Source organism: Lepidochelys olivacea (assembly GCF_965140295.1).
Source record: "Lepidochelys olivacea isolate rLepOli2 genome assembly, chromosome: 8".
Classification (NCBI taxonomy): domain Eukaryota; kingdom Metazoa; phylum Chordata; order Testudines; family Cheloniidae; genus Lepidochelys; species Lepidochelys olivacea.
In genome coordinates this window covers 44,687,781-44,700,656 of record NC_140418.1, presented here as the reverse complement: position 1 = coordinate 44,700,656, position 12,876 = coordinate 44,687,781, and the positions used below count along the sequence as shown (strand labels likewise).

The 12,876-nt window shown below is 51.6% G+C and overlaps 1 protein-coding gene across 2 annotated transcripts in view; it reads right to left on the bottom strand.

The window, feature by feature from the left end:
* Positions 1 to 12,876, bottom strand: part of LOC311525545 (myomegalin-like) — a gene marked incomplete at its 5' end in the record, with an annotated part of 101,045 nt that overhangs the window by 73,354 nt on the left and 14,815 nt on the right. For both annotated transcript variants that reach the window (XM_084637773.1, XM_084637772.1), the window contains 2 exons: positions 3,954 to 4,174; positions 9,459 to 9,514. In XM_084637773.1, the coding sequence (XP_084493899.1) occupies positions 3,954 to 4,174; positions 9,459 to 9,514 (277 nt within the window). The remainder of the gene's footprint in view (positions 1 to 3,953; positions 4,175 to 9,458; positions 9,515 to 12,876) is intronic.

The following is a 12,876-nucleotide window of genomic DNA, read 5'->3' as shown; positions in this document are numbered from 1 at the left end:
TTTTACCTCCAGGAGATATCTGTGGAATCCCTGGCAGGGGAACATCCTGCATGGACAGACACAAGTGGTGTAACCTGATCCGGACAGCGGCCCTAGCGACTCCACGTCCACCTCCCAGCCAACTGCAAGCCATTAATGGGAGCCTGGGGCCTGGCCAGCAGAGACCCGCACAGGAGGGGAGAGGGCAGCTAGGAAACGTGATGAGGACGCAGCAGGGAAGGGAGAAGAGAGAATATTCCCCACCGATCCCTCAACACCCCAGTGTCCACCAGCTGAATCTCCCAAAGGTCTCCCCTCCCCCCTCCCAGAGCCTGGCCCCAGCCAATCCCATGGGAGACACAGGTAAAGGCCCAGGGCAGGTTCTAATTGGTGTCCTGCTGACCTCTCTTGTGCAAGGTGCATAATGCAAGGAAGGGACGGAAGAGAAAAGAGCCATTTACCCCAACTGCAGGACCCAGGCCAGTGAGAGAAAGGATGACAGCCACCCAGAGGGCACCACAATGTGTGACACGCGATAGGCCTGGCCAACAGGCAGCTCTCGGAGCTGCTGGATAGCAGTAAGGCTAATTCCCACTCGGTGAGAGCCCCTAGGGAACTGCCTTGCACCGTGCCCTGTGTGTGCAGACTCAGATCTTCCAGCGCAGCACTGAAAGGGCACCAAGGTCTCCCACAGAGCTGCAGCCAGGGATGTCCCTAAACACCGAGCCTGTGTGTCTGTCTGCCATTTTCCAGGAAGGAAGGTATAAAGAAAAGGCTTTTCTCCAGTGTGGAAATACTGAAACACCCCCCATTCACCCACCCCGTGGCTGAAAGGCAGAAGATCAAGGCTCCTATTTTGAGCCTCCAGTGAGGAATGCAATCAGAGCCAGGTTTAGCCAAAACACAGGGCAGGAGTTTAAAGTTCAAAGCCTTGATATTACAGTCTGTAATTCTTAATTGGCCCCTAAACAATGATATGAAGTAACTACGCGTAGTCACACTGCAGCGAAAACCCCTGTGCAGGGCTGCAAAGAAGTGTAAGGGGGCACTGGGGCTCCGCACAGAAACAGGATATGCTCCCTGACAGGGCTGCGCTTTGCCCCTCCCTCTGCCGGAGACCTCACTGTGCACAGACAATGGTATTATATCATTCAGAGAAGGGCGAAAGTCATCCCTCTGCAGGGGGCTGGCCCGAGCTTTCTGCAGAGGGCAGATGATTTGGGGGTCATTCCTTCAATGCAGGTGGCAAAGAGAGTGATTTGTTTTATTGCTGCCTTGGGGTCAAACTGGGCATTTCCCCTGAACCCAACTGAAGTGTGATAGCACCCTAAGAAAGACACAGCTGATGCAATCCATCTCATGTGTTAACAGCAGCCTTCCTTTGAAGGTTCTATGACTGTTTTCACAACACATGCAGTGTTGCCAACGATTGTTATTGTACCATGAGTCTCACAATATTTGGGGTTTCCCTTCAAGCCCCAGCCCCCAGAGCCCAAGTGACTTAGTGAGAAGCTCAGTTGTCTTTTTGTTTTTTTACATATAAGTTTCCAGTGCTCCTGGCTGCAGAGAAAAAGCGAGCCGAGTACTCCCCGAAGGCACAGAAGCCAGAAGGCAAATAAAGAGAACTCCATTTTCTTTTTAATTTCATAAATTTTTTAAAACAGTCTCAGTCCAGGAGTGGGGACAGACTCCATTTTTCAGCAGTTGGGGTTGGCACTAATATGACATGTACCAGCTCCACTATCTCCAAGTCACTCACGCACTGGAATCCCGCTTTTCTTTCACCAAGAAGTGCTCTGTGCCCATGTTAGCTCTAATCTAACTCAGTTCCAGGAGGAAAGTGACCGGCTTCCTAAACCAGCTCCCTATCTCCAGGTCTGGAAAGCCTGTGGCTGGGGACTTTGCTTTGCCTTCTCTCACCGAATGCAAATAACATGCAAGGAGCCCAGTCATCCTGCTGCTGCACCACTCTGTGCCATAGCTAGAAACTAGTGCACGCAACGAGTTGTTGACTGGTCCGCCCCCCAATATAGTCCAGTATTGCACTGAATAAAAGTCTTCTTCTGGATTAGTTAACCCTATATTCCAGCAAATGGAACTAGAGGGTAACAGGGTTGATGAAGCAGCTCTGCGTTAGATCTAACCTATTTTCATGTGCTCCCTCCGCCCTTGGAGCCTCAGCCCCTGCAGGGCCCGAGCGAGGGTACTGCTTCCTCCCCCAGCCCTCCCCAAAGAAAAAGAACAGAAATACTTATTGAACACTTCAGCCTTTTCTGCATTATTGATAATTCTACCATTTCCATCTAGTGATGGACCAATACCATTGCCAGGATTCTTTTTGTTCCTAATATGCTTGCAAAACTCCTTCTTATTGTCCTTTGCTGGCCATAAAGGTCTCCTTGTGTCCCCTTGTTTCCCTTATCAATTTTCTACTTGTGGTGGGGCGGTTGCCCCACCCCCTGCGAAAAGGGCTGGAACAGGAATTTGAGGCTGCACAGACCAGCAGCCAATCAATAAAGGCCTGTGGAGGGCCAATCAGGGGAAGGAAGAGGCAGCCAATCAGGGCTGGGGGAGGCCTTATATAAAGACGGCCTAGCAGCAAAGAAGGCAGTCTTTCCCTGACTAGTGAGGGAGAAGGACAGGCTCCTGAAGCAAGGAGCCAGCACCTTGGACAGAGCAGTGCTGGGCAGGCTCGGGGGAGCAGGAGAGGGCTCCAGCCCCATTACCTGCCAGGCTGCAGACCCTGCTATGAAGGGCCTAGAAGGTGCACAGGGCCAAAGGGAAAGTGGCCCAGGGAAGAATAGGTGGACAAGAGGGGAACAAAGGAGGGCAGAAAGAGGCTGCCACTAGAGGGTCCCTGGGTTGGGACCCAGAGTAGTGGGTGGGCGGGCCTGGGTCCTCCCCTTACCCCCTTATACTGCACCTGGCCACAGAAGACAGTGGCCAAGACAGACTGCAACTTGCCCCTGAGCTAAGGGGCTAGACTTTGGGTTGTGGTTGGCCACTGAGGCAGGTGCAAGTCCCAAAGACTGCTGTTAACCCGCCACCCAGAAGGGGGTGTGTCTGGAGTAGTGGGCACTGTCAGAGGGCAGTGTCCTGAAGCGGACACTGCTGAGTGGGGAGCAACGCAGGTCTCAGGGCAGCAGAACAGGCAAGACACCACGTGCTGAGGACGCTCTGCAGCAGACAGAGTTATTCCTGGAACAACCAGTGGGAGGTGCCAGCGGTGGTGAGTCTTGGCCCTGTCACGCTACTATTCCTAGTTTGTTATTTATATCTCTATCAACTTCCCCCTTAGTCTGGGTGGGATTGGAGCACAGAGCAGTTTTGTGGGAGTTCTGAAAGGGATGCTATTTCTGCAAGCTAGAGTGTGTCCTCTTCTCCCTGTCCAAGAGGAGTATGTCCATCTCAACTCCTTCTCCCCTAGTAAGGAAATAACCCACTCCTGTAACCCAGTCTCTTCTGGTCATTTGGAAGCCACAACACTGCTCATTGAGCTGGCACAGGCCAAAGGCGCACAAGGCTACAGGCTCCAGAGAAGATCAAAGAGCTCTGAGAGTTGAAGCTTCAGTCCCAACCAACCCATCAAATCACTCTCCACCCAGCAAGCTTCATGTGGATCCAGGAGGCACTTCAGTGCAAAACAGAGGCTGCACAGGGCTGTGAAGATGAGGCTCAGCATGGTTGGGACTCCTCAGAACCACTATTATATGCTTCCAGCAATGGATGAAAGCAACAGGATGCTCACAGAGATGCAAAGGGAATTGGGACAGACCTTGATGAGAGAAATAATACAAGGCCCTAAACAAATAATCTGAGCCAGCAGACAAAAGAGCAAGGTAAACATCACATTAACTGTCCTGTTTGCAATAGGAATAACAGGCTGGGTCTGCAATCCCCCATGTTATCCAGCCCTTGCACCTGCAAAGTTCCTATCGACATCAGGACAAGTTTGGCCCCAGAGTGGGACTTACCTTCTCAAAATCTCGCAGGGTTTGGGTCTGCACTACAGGGCCCATCTCCAGGCCAGTGAGGACATGAGTCTGCATTAGAGGGCTCTTCTCAAGGCCTGGCGGAGTCTGAGCCGGCACTGGGTGAGGGGCCGCCTCAAAGTCTCCCAACATAGGTGTCTGCCTCAGGGGATCCTCATCGGAGATGTCTAGGGTCCCCTGCTCTGGGGCATCGCAGAGAACAGCTGGAAAGGGAGCACAGAGGAAACGCAGGTGAAGTGTCTGTTTCATACACACGCTTAGCGAGCAAACTGGATCATACCTCCAGATAAAAACTGCATCAAGCTGGAGTTAAAGCACCTATCAGTAATTTAAAAGTAAATGCCCTCAGATGATGGCTAACATTGCCTTACAGGAATGCTGAAATTTTCCCACTTAATCATTGGAAATTCAGAGTCAAGGTTAAATTACAAAGCGAGGCTAATATATGAAATTATGGAAATGCACTAGTTAGGCACCCAAACAACCTTTACTCTTCCCTGGAGCGAGCCACAGATCTTAAGGTTAGAAGGGACCATTGCACTCATCCACTCTGACCTCCTCCATCATGCAGGCCAGAGAACCTCACCCTAGGATTCCTGCATCAGGAATGCCAGCCTCTAAACCTCCCTTGCTACATCCCTCACACATCTAGGTTTAGAGCTGGATTTGACATGCCATCATTCACGCCAGCAAGTGTTTGCAGCATCACATCGGTACAACATAAACTGGGTTATTTTGGGATCCAAGAGCTTTTCGTGTGGGCTGGGAGAAGTTCCTAGAGAACGGTCATGGCCATTTTAATTCTCTGAGGTTGGTGCACTGGTACAGGGGTCACGCCATGCCCATCTCCCAGTTACCCCATCAGTTTTTCATAAGGGCTTTACAAAGCCAACAGTCTGTTGCTGCAAAAACACCTACAATTTAGAGTAGACCCTGTCCTGGCACCTCCAATCTCTGTCACTCAACTCATCCCTTTATTCTCATCAAGCAAGTGCTATAATATCATGATTGGGGTCTGGGAGTATTGTCTCTGTAGATACAGTAAATACTGTGTATAACTGGTGCCTTAGTGAAGAACAGGGAATTACAGCCTGCAGGACTAATCAGGAATTTAGGAAGTCCAGCTTTTTCTGCACCCAGATTTTGCAAGCTGTACAACTAAGAATAATTTGTTATGCTCGAGGATGTTGGTAGCTGCCAAAAAGCAGGTCTTTGATCTATGGACAGTCACAGACTTTGCAGAAGTTGATGGGTATGCTAGCTGTCCTCCATTCTGGCTAAATGGAAGAAGCATTTAAGCTTCTTTATGGAGAAAGATAGCTGAACAAGACACCACCCTGCAAAGCACTGGCCACATGGAAGACCTGAGCAAGAACTAACTCAGGGAATATAGGAGTTTCCCTGGGAACTGATGGCAAATGCCAAGGGCTGGGGCAGTAGCAGATTTAAAGTTCGAGGGGCCCTGTGTGCAACTTCAATCCCCCCCCTCCAAGAAAAAGAACATTCTCTTTTATCTCCCCCTTACCCCCCATTTTTCATACTTTTATTTTCATTTACTTCCCATTACTTTATAATATAGAAGGACGAAGGAAAAAAAAAGAGAGGTACCTTATTGGGGCAGGGTGCAGGTGCGGGCTCTAGGAGGAAGTTTGGGTGCAGGCTCCAGGCTGAGGGGGGAGGGAGGCAGGCAGGGGGGTGGTGCTTACCTTGGGCAGCATGGCTCCCAAAGAGAACCGGCACACCCCTCTGGCAGTGGCTCCTAGGCAGAGGGGGGCAGGGAGTCTCCATGCTCCACTGCCTGCAGACACTGACCAGACTGCTCCCATTGGCTGCAGTTCCCGGCCAATGGGAGCTGCAGAGTCGGTGCTTGGGGTGGGGGCAGCATGCAGAGACACCCGCCCCCACCCCCTCCAGGGGCTGCAGGAACATGCCGGCCGCTTCCAGGAGCGAAGCAGCACGGAGGAAGGGAGGCAGAGCAGGCAGGGAACCACCTTAGCCCTGCTGTGCTGCGGCTGCTTGCACATCTCTGTGCACCCCTTGGGGGAGGGGGGCAGCAGGTCTCCACGCACTGTCCGGGGTAGGGGCAGAGCATGGAGCCACCTCCCCGCCCCGGGGCACGCAGAGACCTGCTAGCAGCCGGCCGCTTCCAGGAGCGGTGTGGGGCCACAGCATGCAGGCATCCACCAGCTGGGACTCAGGCGCAGGCTGTCAGATATTCGTCCTGCATTTTGGGGGCTCCCCTGTCATTGGGGGCCCCGTGCCACTGCACGGTCTGTTTCATGGTGAATCCACTCCTGGGCTGGGGCACTAATTGAATGGCAGAGATGAGTGTGAGAAGTCAGGAGAAAGTCAGAGAAGCAGGGGTCATGTGTCCCCGAAAGGAAGCCAAAAGAGCTTCTTTGGCACAGAGTGCTGGCTGGCAGCAGGCTTAGTATTGTCAGCCAGTAACTCCCTGCTGTTGGTTGGCCCCACCATGCATTCTTTGTAAATAAACAGGGTTGCACCAAGGAAACATTTGATTTGTATCATCAGTTTCTCCTCCTAAGGGAAACAACCCGACAAGACCCCATATATTGACTAACCACTCAAGCTTAAAGGGCCAATATTATCTAGCCTTTGTGCTCACCCAGGAGTTGAAATGCTTTGTGATGGATGGATAAGGTGGTCTCTGAGTTCCTGCGTGGTTTCTCAGGGCATCACTATAGGGGTCAGTTAAGGCTGTTTACTTGACCTTCTCTGGATTTCATGGGCTTGTTTTGTTTATAACTACAGTAAAGAACAGAATTACCGGACACGTAGATAAACACAATATGTTGGGGAAGAGACAGCATGGCTTTTGTAAAGGGAAATCATGCTTCACCAAACAAGCACATGGACAAGGGTGATCAGGAGGATATAGTGTACTTGGACTTTCAGAAAGCCTTTGACAAGATCCTTCACCAAAGCCTCTTAAAGTAAGCAGTCATGGAATAAGAGGAAAGGTCCATTCATGGATCAGTAACTCGTCAAAAGATAGGAAACAAAGGGTAGGAATAAATGGAGAGAGGTAAATAGTTGGGTCCCTCAAGGATCTGTACTGAGACCAGTGCTGTTCAACATACTCATAAGTGATTTGGAAAAGGGGGTGTGCAGTGAGGTGGCAAAATTGCAGATAATACAAAATTATTCAGAATAGTTAAGTTCAAAGCTGACTGCAAAGAGTTATAAAGGGATCTCACAAAACTGGGTGACAAAATGGCAGATGCAATTCAGTGTTCAAAAGTGCAAAGTAATGCTCATTGGAAAAAATAATCCCAATTATACATACAAAATAATGGGGTCTAAGTTAGCTGTTACCACTCAAGAAAAAGATCTTGGAGTTATTGTGAATACTTCTCAGAAAACATCCACTCAAGCTGCAGCAGCAGTCAAAAAAGTGAACAGAACGTTGAAAATCCTTAAGAAAGGGATAGATAATAAAACAGAAAATTCATAATGCCAAAACTGAAATCCCTGGTACGCCCACACCTTGCATACTGCCTGCAGTTCTGGTCACCCCTTTCTCAAAAAAAGATATATTAGAACTGGAAAAGGTACAGAGAAGGGAAACAAATTTGATTAGGTGTATAGAACAGCTTTCTTCTGAGAAGAGATTAAAAAGACTGGAACTGTTCACCTTAGAAAAAAGAGATGCCTAAGGGGCAGATATGACAGATCTATAAAAATCATAAATGTTATGGAGAAAATGAATAGGGAAGTGTTATTTAGCACATCACAAACCCAGGAACTAGGGGTCACCCGATTAAATTAATAGTCATCAAATTAAAAACATACATAAGGAAGTAGTTCTTCACAGAACACATAGTTAACCTGTGGAACTCTTCATGGATGTTGTGAAGGCCAAAAGTATAACTTGTTCAAAAAAGAACTAGATAAGTTCATGGAGGATAGGTCCATCAATGGCTATTAGCCAAGATGGTCAGGGACATGACCCCATGCTCTGGGTGTCCCTAAACCTCTGACTGCCAGAAGCTGGGACTGGACAACGGGAGGGATCACTCCATAAATTGCCCTGTTCTGTTAACTCCCTCAGAAGCATCTGGCACCGGTCATTGTCAGAAGGCAGGATACTAGGCTAGCTGAACCATTGGTCAGACCCGCTATGGCCATTCTGATGTGATTACATTACAGCATTGTTTCAGGGTTTTTTATCCTGAGCTCACTGATAGTAACCCTCAGCTTTACCCAAAGCGTCAAGTATTTTGTCTGAAGTCATCCTCATGTCCTTGGCAGTTTGAATTGTCTGACATGTACCAGAAACAGATCAGCTTGGGGAGCCCCTGAGCTCTGCTGTCCAATGGGACCAGCTGAGCCAGGCTGCTCTGCAAGTCACAGGTACCAGAGAGCCAGGAAGCACGGACACCTATGAAGCGTCAGGGGTTGGCATGGTACTCAGCCAGCTTCTTATTGCACGTCCCTGCTTCCTCAGGCGCCATACCTTGACTCCAGCCCTTGCCCCTGCGGCACCCCTGAAGCCCACAGGCCCTGCTGCAGGCCTCAGTGGGCCAGCAGGAACCATACGCACAACACAGACAGTACTAGGGTCCCCAGCAGTTCCTGGGGACTTTCAGGAGCCCACAGGGAAAGAAATCTGGGCCTGGGCCTGGAATCAAGGTCCGGACAGGGAGCCGGAAAGCAGGGGAAATGGTTGTGAGAAGTGCACTCGTTCCCAAGCCAAAGAAACAGAACATGGGCAAGAACTCTCTCTTATGTACCAGAGCACCTCACATTCGGATGTATTTCCCTGGGGGGAAAGGTGAAAATCCCCATTGTGCAGCTGGGAACCGAGACACAGAGACACTAAATGACTTGGCCAAGTCACACAGGAAGTCTTTGGTGGGGCAGGGTGGATCAAGGTCTCTCAAGCCTCCTGCTAGCACCCTAAACCACTGAGCTACTCTTGCTCTCCTATCTCATAAGGGTTATAATGGAAGATTGGTCACTATGCAGAGACAGAGTCTGCATGATCACATGACAACACATTAAGAGGAAAAGAGATCTAAAAACAGCTGGAGGGTAATGGAAGCATGAGTAATGTGCTGGAGTCTGTAACTAACTAGCTATCCCAGACCAACTGGATTGCTTTGCTGAGGGAATTACAAAGTTAGTGGATCAAGGTTACAGCGTACTCAAAAGAATAACATGAATTAGCTAGAATACATGTGCTGCCAGATGAGGTAGAAGCTGGCTGAACGACCACAGCGGAAGGGTCATTATAAATGGCCACGAGTTGCGCTGGAGAAAGGTGACCAGTGGGGTACACCAAAGTTTGCTGCTAGACCTCCAGTGCTAACTGGGATGGGGGACACACAGCACACTCCTGACATTTACAAGGGTCTTGGGAGTGGGCAGAGCGAAGAACACAGATCAGAGGCGCCCACACAGACAGCAGGGCCATGCCCGACCTGGGAGCAGGCCAGCTCTTCAATACAGGGCAGTGCTCCTTACCTGTCAAGTGACTGGCTCCGGGCACCATCTCCTTCCCGTCACCATCACAGCAAGCCCTGCAGAGAAGAACACATGGGGCAATGTCAATAGACAGCACTGCACAGCAGGGCTGGGTTCCCAAGGCAGAAAGCTTCCCTTCTTTTACTGACCGAGACCCCAATAATGACCTGTGGCACTGTCCCCTATCCACAGAAACCACCCCGCCGGCCACAGATCCAGAGAGAGCCCGATACAAAATCCCAGCATCCCCATTCAGAGTGTCCCCAGCACTGTCCTCCCCAAGTATCTCCATACGGGGAGTTCCAAGCACTCAATGCATTCCCCATCCCACAGCACTATTCGAGCAGTTCGGTGCCCAGAGTTCACTCTAGGGTTGTTCACGTCATGTTCAAGTAACATGTTCAAGTAGTCCTGCTAGCAACACTGCCCAGTTGTTTATTTCTGACTTTGGTTTAGTGTCTCATCGACGCTGGGAACTCTGGCTGGGTACACTGACAACAGACTTATCAGCCACTTTCTCTAGGCCTGTCCCGAAGTGGGGCTTGGGGAAGCTCCAGCATGTGGCATAAATAGGATGGCTCCCCGAGGAGAGAAGCCTGACATCTCCTAAAGGGTGTAGGTGCTGTGACAGAAATGGAGTGATACACAATGTTGTGGACACCGTAGGAGCTGCAATGTACAAATCTTATAATATTTATACTTGGAGACATTCTGGGACCCGCCAGACCACAGGGCTACAAGCAGTTTCGAAGTGCTGTGATTACTGCAGAGAGGAGGCACTGTCAGCAGCTGTCTAGGCGTTCAAGCTGGCACAAAGGGATGCAAAGGTTACATCTGCACAGTGGTCGGAGGGGTGACTGCAGCCTAGGGCACACTTGTGCTAGCTTTGCTCTAGGTAGCATGGCTAAAAATGGTAGAGAAAACATGGCAGCCTGGACCCCAGCAGAGGCTGCACAAGCCTCCCTGGAACTCCGGGTACGTACTCACATTGCCCCATGTGGTGATGGGCTAGACACCCCGTCTTCACTGCTGCTTTTAGCCATGCTCGCTAGATTCCAGCTCATGCAGGTGTGCCTACCCAAGCTGGAGTCACCCTGCTCCAAGCTGCAATGTGGACATACCCAGGCCCCATGGAATGGTGCTTTCCCAGTCAAGGGAATGGCAAGCATCAGGGGAAAACACCCATTCCATTGAGCTTGCTCCATTATTTTAAGATCTGTTCTCTCTCAAATGCTTTTGTTCTAAACAAATGCTAATTAAAGGAAGCTGTTGGGTCACTAATTCTCACTGTCCTGTCCTGGAGGGACAGAATTGCAGAGTCTGGGCATACACCAGACCTGCTGAGGTACTCACAGTGGGCTGAACCCAGCTCCTGCTCTGAGAGTGGCAGGATCGCCTGACCCCACCCTGAGAGGTGATGGCCAGAGCTCCCATGGGGTGCTCTCGGAGACACCAGGAGGGCTCAGAGGTGCAGTCCACCTGATAACCGGGACAGGCACTACAATTAAGGTAAGAGCTGCTGCAGTTGAGGCTGTCATGCAAGAGGAAGAAATTCAGGTCCTGATCCCACACTGAGTGCTGTGCGGGCAGACCTCTGAGCCCATGCAGTGTTCACTGCAAAATGAGGGCCTTGGCGCATGGGGCTGGGTCACGCATTATGGACTGGCTGCAATTCACGGAGATTCCTCCTCCATGAGCCGGCTGAACGCCCAGCGCTGCTGAGTTTGCAGCCTGCCTAGTCCTGTGCATGGCAAGAACCTTCTGTCTTCAGTTGCTTATAACTTTGCTAAACTGTAACCTTGGGGGCTGAAATGTGCCACATTTCGGCTCTGCTGCAGCTTTCCATTTATTGCTGATACGTTTGATTTTCCAGCAGCTCTGCCAGTTTTGAGAACTGACATAGAGGGGCAGGCGGGAGGCAGCACTGCCAGTGTTTATAAAGGTTATCTGCAACCTTTCCTCAGAGCAGCTCAGGGTTTGACAGCAGGAAGTTAGAAACCTGGCAGGGGTAGGAGGACAGGTCTGGGATCAGAGCCGCCCGGACCTTTTGCTGCTCCAGGAAAGTCTGTCCAGACCTGGCCAAATTACAAGCCACAGAAAAGTGTTTGTGTGTGTGGTCCCTAATCCCATGAGGGGCCCTGTCTGGCGCCAGACAATAAGTGGAAGGACAGCAAAGCCATTGCAGGTGGATGGCAGAGTTGAGATGGAAATGGAGGTGCCCTCAGGACAGAGTCACTCTAGACCCATGAGCAGCTCAGATTCCCTCAACTCAGACTTGAGTGGGTCTGTGTGAGCTGCTGGCAAAGAGAAGAGAAATCCAAGCCCCCCTTGGGAGGGGAGGGAGGAGGGCACAGAGGGCTCCTCCTGAGCAGGGCCGGCTCTAGGATTTTTGCCACCCCAAGCGAAAAAATTTTTGGCAGCTCCCACTTTTTTTTGTGCCCCCCCCCCAGCTCCACCCCAACTCCACCCCTTCCCAACCCCTTCCCCAAATCCCCGGCCCCACCTCCTCCCCCAGACGTGCCGCATTTCCCCCCCCATTGCTTCCTGCAGCTCCCCCCCCTGCAAGCCCCCGCCCTATCTCACCTCCGCTCCGCCTCTTCCCCTGAACACGCCGCTGCTCCACTTCTCCCCCCTCCCTCTCAGGCGAGGGAGAGGCCGCACGTTCAGGGGAGCAGGTGAAGAGGAGGTGAGCAAGGGGGGGGAGAGCACAGGAAGTAATGGGGGGGGTAGAGGAACCGCTCCCCGCCCCAGCTTGCCTCCGCTCTACCACTGTCACCTCCCCCGATCTTGCCGCTGCTCGGCTTCTCCTCCCTCCCTCCCTCCCAGGCTTGCAGCACGAAACAGCTGTTCTGCATGCAGCAAGCCTGGGAGGGAGCAGGGAGAAGCGGAGCGGTGGCAACGCGCTCAGGGGAGCGGGCAGAGGCGAGCTGGGGCGGCGGGGGCACATTTCTAGGGGTGGCAGGGCCGGCGCCGGAATGACACCCCTAGAAATGTGCCGCCCCAAGCACCTGCTTGTTTTGCTGGTGCCTAGAGTCAGCCCTGTTCCTGAGCAGAAACTCCTGCTACCCATCGGACTCAGCCTTCTGCCTTTTCTGCACCACTGCATTAACCTCTTCTGGCAGCACGCCCCACCTGCATGGTGAGCTCTGCTCCTTCCTCATTTGAGGGGCCCTGCTCAGATGCTATGCGAGCAAACTAACACAGAGCACAGTGCTGGCCCAACCCCCCAGCGGGGCCCTTGTGCCCAAGGCAGTGGAGGTGCATGTGTCCCGGTGAGCAGAGTTCATGCACCCAGGAGCATGAGGCTGGGCTTGTGGCCCGGCTTTGATACAGAACCAAACACTGCATTGGCAAACTTTTCTGCAGGAGGAATCTTCCAAAGAAAACATGGCAGGCTCCAGGCGGAGCTACCAGTGAC